The sequence below is a fragment of the Larimichthys crocea genome, unplaced genomic scaffold (assembly GCF_000972845.2).
Source record: "Larimichthys crocea isolate SSNF unplaced genomic scaffold, L_crocea_2.0 scaffold461, whole genome shotgun sequence".
Lineage (NCBI taxonomy): Eukaryota > Metazoa > Chordata > Actinopteri > Sciaenidae > Larimichthys > Larimichthys crocea.
The window spans coordinates 112,588-121,303 of NW_020856012.1; the positions used below are offsets into that span (position 1 = coordinate 112,588).

The 8,716-nt window shown below is 39.8% G+C and overlaps 2 protein-coding genes across 2 annotated transcripts; one reads left to right on the plus strand and one right to left on the minus strand.

Annotated features, from left to right (window-relative positions):
- Positions 1-2,789: 2,789 nt before the first annotated feature.
- ncbp2as2 (NCBP2 antisense 2 (head to head)) lies at positions 2,790-3,732 on the minus strand. Its single transcript, XM_027276594.1, has one exon. It carries the CDS (start codon positions 3,587-3,589, stop codon positions 3,284-3,286), a length of 306 nt encoding a protein of 101 aa, XP_027132395.1. The 5' UTR covers positions 3,590-3,732; the 3' UTR covers positions 2,790-3,283.
- Positions 3,733-5,463: 1,731 nt separating this feature from the next.
- fkbp2 (FKBP prolyl isomerase 2) lies at positions 5,464-7,309 on the plus strand. Its single transcript, XM_010754340.3, has 2 exons — positions 5,464-6,075; positions 6,765-7,309. The coding sequence occupies exon 1, from the start codon at positions 5,623-5,625 to the stop codon at positions 6,037-6,039; it is 417 nt and encodes a 138-aa protein (XP_010752642.1). The 5' UTR covers positions 5,464-5,622; the 3' UTR covers positions 6,040-6,075; positions 6,765-7,309.
- The last annotated feature ends 1,407 nt before the right edge of the window (positions 7,310-8,716 follow it).

Genomic DNA, 8,716 nt, shown 5'->3' on the forward strand with positions numbered 1-8,716 from the left:
CAAGAATGCACAATGTGTTCTTGCCACCATACTCTCCATTCCTCAATCCTATCGAGGAGTTTTTCTCTGCTTGGAGATGGAGAGTGTATGAACACCATGCGGAAAACCAGAGGGCTCTCATGACTGCAATGGACGCTGCCTGTGAGGACATAACAGGGGATCAGTGTAGAGGATGGCTCAGGCATGCACGACGCTTCTTCCCGCGCTGTATCTCAAGAGACAACATCAGATGCGATGTGGATGAGAATCTGTGGCCGAACAGAGCACAGAGAATGGATGGCCAGGAAGATGAGGATGGTGACCAGGAGAGAGAGGGGAGTGACCGTGACTAAACAAAATGTCTTCATTTGTGACTCTTTGTATTTACAGTGCTGATTTGTTGATTTTTTTCTTTTTTGTGGGTTTTTGTATTTTGTGTACACAGTATATTTTCCTTTTTTACGGTTCCCTACCTACTGTAATGTGTACAATTTACGTTAGTTGAGAATAAAAATGAAAATTCCTCGGCAGAATGAGTGCAGTGTGTGTGTGTGGTGTGAAAATGTTATGCCTATAGTTAGAAATATGCCATGACAAAGCGTCTAAGCATTTTGACTTGCAGTACTTACACAATACCAAAGGGACAATGCATTTTGGGGGCACTGACTAGTTATATGAGAAGGGAATGTAGTTTTGACTGAAGGGTAAACTGTTTTGGGAGCTGTACAAACATTGCCAGGTGATCCATGTAGTTGTGCAGTACCATCCAAGTTATTTTGACAGAAGTACTGAATGAATCAAAATGTGCCAAAGCAATTGAGAAGGATCCATGCCATTTTTATGGTACTGACTATTTACATGGGAAAGGGATTTCATTTTGAAGCATGGATGAGTAGTTTTGGGAGACAAATTACATTTTGCTGGTTATCTGAAGTGTTGTGCAGAACTGCAAGTCTGTTTGGCCAAATTGCTTTATAGTTATGAGAATGTCATCTCAGTTTCAAGAAATGAGCCAAACCAATGGAGAAAAACTGTAAAATAACAGAAAAGGTTTTTTTTGAACAGGTCTAATGGCCACACATGGCATTCAATCTCACCATTTACAGTATATAATTCAATAAAATTGTATTTATATAGTGTTAAATCATAGCAAAACTTATCTCAGGACATTCTACATGTAGAGCAGGACTAGATTATTTACAGAGACCAACAATTCCTGGATGATAACATGTGCTTTTTAATTACAGCTACTTTAAAGGACTGTGGTGCATATCCAAGAAAGATTAATCATATCCAATAAAGAAGGGCTAACTAGAGGTAAAACATCCTTAAGCAGCCTGGTTGGGACGGCTTAGATGAAGAAATATTTTATATTGAATATTCAATTTTCATTAAAGTATGTTTTCATTAGTGTATAATCACCAACCACCTGTAAATAAGATTTTTTTCAGATATACTGCATATATATATATTTATTTTTACAATCTGTACAGGGAGTGACACCCTCTGTCCTTAGACCCTTGGTTCGAGTGAGGAAAAACTTGCCCACAAAAAACCTTTAACAGGGAAAAAATGTGGAAGAAACTTCAGGAAGAGCCACAGAGGAGGGATCCCTCTCCCAGGACGGACAGACGTGCAATGGATGTCACGTGTACTGAACAAATCAACACAAACATATTGTACAATTACAATGACTGATGAAATGACAATGAATTACAATGAATGATAAAATGACAGTATTGGCTGCATTATCTCACTCATGGCTGGAAGGAAAAGAGAAGGCAAATTTTACTCAATTTGTTGAAATTTGTAACTTCGTTACTTGATGCAAATAATTCCTACAAGTTATTTGAAGCTGAAATGTTTGAATGAAATGTTTTGTTTTTGTTATGTTTTACAGAATTACTTAATGGTTCCTTATTAATGGCTGTCAGATAACCTTCCATTAATAATCAACTAATAATAAAGTAACTGCAGCAGTAAGTGGGTTGAGGTCTGGGCCAAAGGGCTGGATAGAACACGGAATGTGGAGACAGGCATAAAGTCAGTTCTGCCACAGCAGTGACTAAAGGTCAGAGAGATAATTTCCAGTGTTTCATATCTGTGTTGTTATAGAAGCAACACGGAATGAGTTACAACCTGAAGGCAATGAACTGTGAACTTTCTGACACGACTTTACTTAAAGTCAGCTCCTGATGTTAGTCCACATCTCAACGCTTACTGTTCAAGAGACTCCTAAATATGGGTGGACCCGAGCATGTAGTATGTATCAGGAAACCAGCATGTGGCTGCAGTTAAGAGAGGAAAGAAAAACACTGAGTTGGATGAGAGGAAGAAGGCAGAGAGTAGAAGTGAGTTTGTTTTGCTCCTCCTGCGGCTTGCTTGTGTGCGTGCATGAAGCCAAAGTAAGTTATAGTATATCTGTCTTGTTTCATTATGTACATATATTTATTTTAAGCAGAGTAGAGTTCAGTAGTTGAATATAACTCATTCCTGCTACCTGTTATATTTGTACTAGCCTATTGAAATTATATAGAATATATATTTGCATTTCCCCAGCAACATGACTGGACTTATGTTATGTTGATTTATGTTTCTGTAGACCACACATCCAGATCCCCTCTCACGTCATCACATCCTTCATTAAACTGAAAAAAGTAGTTTGTGTTTCCGGTGTTTTAATCAACACACCATGGCGACGGCTACATTCACCTGAACCACTGAGTCTCACTTACACTTACACTTACATTCACACAGGCACACAGAAATATATGATCAGATCAGACACATAACACTGCTGAGCAAAGTGCTGTCTTATAAATTCTAATCTTTATTGATACAGTCACAGCAAAAAGGTGTATTCATTACCTATACATACACATCTCTCTACATGTAGATCTATAAAAGCTTGTTGGCAGGTGCCTGAGTGCAGCTGCATTGAGGGAGATGGTTGTTTTCAATCACATATTAACATGAAGACCATCAATAGAGTGTTATCCTCAGAAAGGTTTCAAGTGACTTGTCAAGTTCATGTAGAGAAGCAGGCTTAAACTTTCCACACTAGTCCGAAATCTGACTTTGAAATTTGAAGATGTTTTAGAACATTGAATGTGTTTCATTCGAATAGATTTGAGGTGATGAGTCAGCGTATACCTCTTCACATTAACACTGTGATGGTTGAAGTTACACACCACACTGTTCTCCTTCAGTACTTGTTTCTTCCACAGTCAGCCTGACGGTCACACACACATGAGATGTTACTCCAAGCACAAAAGCTGGATACCCAGTCTGATTAACACCCTGTTTATTTCTTGATCCGTCTGGATCCTTCCTTCCGTCCCCCCTTCACCTCACTGACGAATGTCTCTCGGACTCTTCGCAGACGGCCGCTCATCTCTCCCAGATCGCCGGGCACTTTGCCGGGCTCTTCTCGGACCTGCCGCAGCGTATGGGACCGCATGACCCGCTCCGAGGCGTCCCGGCCGGCTATCTGAGCCTTGGTGATGGCGTATGCTGTGATCTGAGCCGCCCTGCGGATCGGGCGAGACTCTGCCAACTTCTCGACGACATGGAGGCTGTTGATGAGGTTAAATAACAACCGAGAGAGCATGTTGTACACGGACACGTTAGCTCACAGCTCGCTGTCCTGTCGCTCCTGCGTAATGACAGCAGAGGTCACAGTCAGTTAGCTTCCACCGTCATGTGTGCTGCGGCTGTGACGTCAAACAAACAAAAATAACAATACCTACAAACGTAACTTACTTCAGCAGGTAGGTGACCGCGAGGGAGCACTGATGACGTAAGCGGCGGAAGTTAGCTTCAGGATTGCGATGTCTAGTTAAAGGGAAACTTAAAGGCGAATAACATTTATTTATTTGTGTATTCATTTAACTCTGGTCGGTCAAACTTGTCTGTACGTTTCCATTTCATGACACAAATACAAAGTTAGTGTGTGTCATTTAACAATGTTACCTAACATGAAGGACGTCCATCTCCAAAACAAATCAACTTTAATGTTCTGACTCTGAAGTTTGGTATTTTAATGCAAAACTAAGATGTATGGTGTGTGATGACCGTCACATTTCACAAACAGAGATAAAAATATTTCAGTCTTTAAGAAAGGTTTTTGTTTGTGTATTTTCTGTTCTCCCTGTTAAAGTATGCTGCTTGGGACCAATGGTGATTTTATTATGTTACTTTATTATTATTTTAAATAAAGGTTTTAATGCATTAGAATCACATTTCAGATCAAATCAGATAAAACATAGAAAAGCAAAGTCACTACACACAGTGTTTGAAAGTTAAAGAATAAATATGTATTTATAGATAAAAGGAGAATAAGTCTCACACATGTGACTGTGGAAATACTGTCTGTGTCTCAAAATGAATTTTAGTCCGATCAAGGTTAAAACTGACTTCCCATAGACATATATACATAGACGCCGCATTGAGCGGGTTGGTCGTTGGTCACGATACGTCAACGGCGCCGCCATATTGGTTCGGGCAGATCTGCCCGTAAACTAATACAAGGAAATGGACTGAACTTCATAAAGCGCCTTTCTACAAAGTTCTTTAAGTTAATGTCTCTTATACACCCATTCACACACACACTAATATATCTGGGAAACAAACAGGCACCAAAAACAACGTATGTAACTTTTAAAGTGATGATTATAAATGTTTACTCCTTATGTAAGCACCAAACCAACGTATGTATTTTTCTAATGCTGAGTGTTTACAGCTACTAATGTGTGTAACACTGTTACTGTGATGATAAATATTGAAATATTTATATTTAACATTTAATCTGTGTCTATAATAACCAGATCCTGAAATGTAGATGTGACATGAGGGTTTTCTGAATAAAGAGCACTAACGTGTACATACATACACACACACACACACACACACACACACACACACACATATATATATATATATATATATGTGTGTGTGTGTGTGTGTGTGTGTGTGTGTGTGTGTGTGTATGTGTATGTATGTACACGTTAGTGCTCTTTATTCAGAAAACCCTCATGTCACATCTACATTTCAGGATCTGGTTATTATAGACACAGATTAAATGTTAAATATAAATATTTCAATATTTATCATCACAGTAACAGTGTTACACACATTAGTAGCTGTAAACACTCAGCATTAGAAAAATACATACGTTGGTTTGGTGCTTACATAAGGAGTAAACATTTATAATCATCACTTTAAAAGTTACATACGTTGTTTTTGGTGCCTGTTTGTTTCCCAGATATATTAGTGTGTGTGTGAATGGGTGTATAAGAGGCATTAACCTAAAGCACTTTGTAGAAAGGCGCTTTATGAAGTTTAGTCCATTTCCTTGTATTAGTTTACGGGCAGATCTGCCTTATCCAATATGGCGGCGACGTTGTCGTACGATTCAGCGCTCAATGCGGCGTCTATGTATATATGTCTATGGTCACACCCAGTCACACTGTTTTCCGGCACCAGCCGGTGCGTGAAATACATCCGGGGTCGTAAAGTGCGTGTATCCGCTCTGAGGGGCAGCGCTCCGGCTTATTTCCCTGATTCATCCCCTGATTTCCTTTGTGGCCGTCGAGTCAGTCTTAACAGACCTTTTACTGGCTGGAAGTTGAGTGGACTGCAGCCATGCGCCTGGTTCTGTTGGTCGCCGTGACCGTGCTGTCTCTGAGCCCGGCGGCGGTCAGCGGAGCCGAGAAGAAGAAGCTGCAGATCGGGATCAAGAAGCGGGTGGACAACTGCCCCATGAAGTCCCGCAAAGGAGACGTGCTGAACATGCACTACACGGGCAAGCTGGAGGATGGCACCGAGTTCGACAGCAGCATTCCCCGCGACAGACCCTTCACCTTCACCCTGGGCACCGGTCAGGTGATCAAAGGCTGGGACCAGGGTCTGCTGGGTATGTGCGAGGGCGAGAAGAGGAAGCTGGTCATCCCCGCCGAGCTGGGCTACGGAGACCGGGGAGCTCCCCCGAAGATTCCCGGAGGAGCGACGCTGATCTTCGAAGTGGAGCTGCTCAGCATCGAGAGGAGATCCGACCTTTGATGAAGAGGACGTGTTAACGAAGGCTGTTTTCAAAACGTGAGTGAAACGTGTGCACGTTTGGATGCATGGGCGGATCAACCTGCTCTGAGGTTCCGAGGGCAAAAAATAAGCTGTTTGGGCCCCATTACCCTCCAATCCTCTCCTCTCCTCTCTGCATTTGTTTTAGTTATATTCTCAAATAAAACTCGTCCTTGGGGTTCCTGTGAGGTATTATGATTAAACACAAGTTAATTTACAACCATGCACTGTGTACACTTAATAGCAGCTGAAAGATGAAGGTCTTAAACTAAATATGTACCCCAAACACACATACCAAGCTTGGATAATGAAGCAGGACTCCGCTTAAGATTTACATGAAAGTAATTACCTCCTTATATAGCCAATTTATTGTTGGTGGCAGAGTCCATCTGTCCTTCTGTAGTTTTTCACAGTGGGTCAGTTTTGAATATGTTGAGTGAGTAATGAACTGAACAGCTGCAGATGACAGGTAGTGGAAAGCAGGACTGTATTTGTGTTTTTGGCATCCGTATCAGATTTCAGAAGATAACCAACAACAGCATCTTTAAACCAGAAACATGATTCACTGCCCTGAGTTCGGATCCCTCAGAGTTCGGATCCCTCAGAGTTCAGTACTTATCCTTAAAGAATCAGCACACATGCTTCTTGCGCCAGATACACTTGCTGTGTTTTTATGACATGAATGTTTGATGTACTTTCTCTTTTAGGTTCCAGCAGCTGCTGCAGCATTATGTGGAGATACCTGACCTCTGATGAAGACACATGGAGCAACCCCACGGCAGAGCTGCTGTCCTCCTTTTTTACTGGTTTTTAAACTGGCTGTTATACTCTGATTAGTTGAACTGATGATATAATATGATAGAAGAACTGACTGTCTTTACTAAACATTGGTAGAATTGACAGCGAGCAGCTAGGACCAGTATTTGGCAGTATTTGACTATATGAGCGTCATACCCTGCCGTTTAATCTCTAATATGTTTTTTAAATCTTCAGAGTACATTGTTAAGTGTGAAATCAGGCAGGGGCAGCTCATAATAAATATTTTTGTTTACTTTTGAATATGGAATTATGATAATAAAATGTTGCCCTTACTGGAAACTTTTGCACTCTGGGCTGACTTTGTTGGACAATTTAGTGTTGCTTCACTCATCTTCTCTTTTTCTAAGTTTGCAGTCGCTTTCAGACCTCTGCTTGTCTTGTCTCTAGTTTCATATTTTGTGAATACTGTGTAAATAAAGCCAGATTTCTAGCATGTGCTCTCTGTGTCAATTCAGTCAAACGATATCTCAAAGAATGTGGAAAATATTAGAAAAATATAAAACTTAAAAAATTAATGAGTCAACCAATGAGTAGGCTTCAGAATGAGAGGCACCCATAGACATATATACGTAGACTGCATTGAGCGCTGAATTGTAAGTTGACGTCGCCGCCATTTTGGATGTGGCAAAGTGGAGCGCAACCCTTAGGTTGCAGAGTGGCAACACACGGAAAAAGCTGTGCAAAAGTATTCTTTTCCAAGGTTTATAACTTGGAAACACACACACAGACTGCAGTTATAGCTGTATAGGTATGTATGTTCATCAATGCCCCCCGTGTATATATGTTCATCAATGTGCACCCCCCTCCGTGTGTATTTTTGATATACAGTATTCACACTGTTTATACTGCTATATCTACACTGTGAATATTTTTTTATATTTGTCGTATTTATACTGTTTATATTTGCTGTATTTTCTTTTATATCTGTTTAAACTTATTTTATATTTCATGTTTATTGCTGTTTGCAGCAGGGATGTATACACACACATACATACACACATACATACATACATACATACATACATATATGTATGTATGTATATATATACGATTAATCAAAAGCAGTTAAATGTAACGTTAGTTGGTTATTATAGACACAGATTAAACGTTAAATATAAATATTTCAAGATTTATCATCACAGTAACAGTGTTACACACATTAGTAGCTGTAAACAGTTAGCATTAGAAAAATACATACGTTGGTTTGGTGCTTACATAAGGAGTAAACATTTATAACCATCACTTTAAAAGTTACATACGTTGTTTTTGGTCCTTATTTGTTTCCCAGATATATTAGTGTGTGTGTGTGAATGGGTGTATAAGAGGCATTAACTTAAAGCACTTTGTAGAAAGGCGTTTTATGAAGTTCAGTCCATTTCCTTGTATTAGTTTAAGGGCAGATCTGCCACATCCAATATGGCGGACGCGTTAACGTATCGCAGCAACGGACCAACCTGCTCAACGAGGCATCTATGTATATATGTCTATGGGTACTCTTGTTCAGAATGAATAAAAAAATAAAAATAAAATCAATGAATGAACCCAGAAACGATTATCCAAACAAAATCATAATTAGTTAATTATGTAAAATACCAAAAATGTGATTAAAATGACTACAAAATATTACGAATAAATCTGTAAAATAATAATTAGTGACGAGTGCCTACGACACTTGTCAACTATTGTTCTTCTGCGTGTTTCATGGCATTATTATTCATTTTCCGCCCTTTTTCGAACATTAATGCGGCCCGCAGCGGTGAGAGGACCCCAACAAATTATATATCAAAACGTGCGTCTTGATCCCGAATCGAGTGCTATTACTTTTCTAAGAGATTCGCGT

What these genes read in the sequence shown, in the direction of transcription:
- ncbp2as2 (XM_027276594.1), bottom strand. Translation starts at nt 3,589, where the DNA reads ATGCTCTCTCGGTTGTTATTTAACCTCATCAACAGCCTCCATGTCGTC.
- fkbp2 (XM_010754340.3), top strand. Translation starts at nt 5,623, where the DNA reads ATGCGCCTGGTTCTGTTGGTCGCCGTGACCGTGCTGTCTCTGAGCCCG.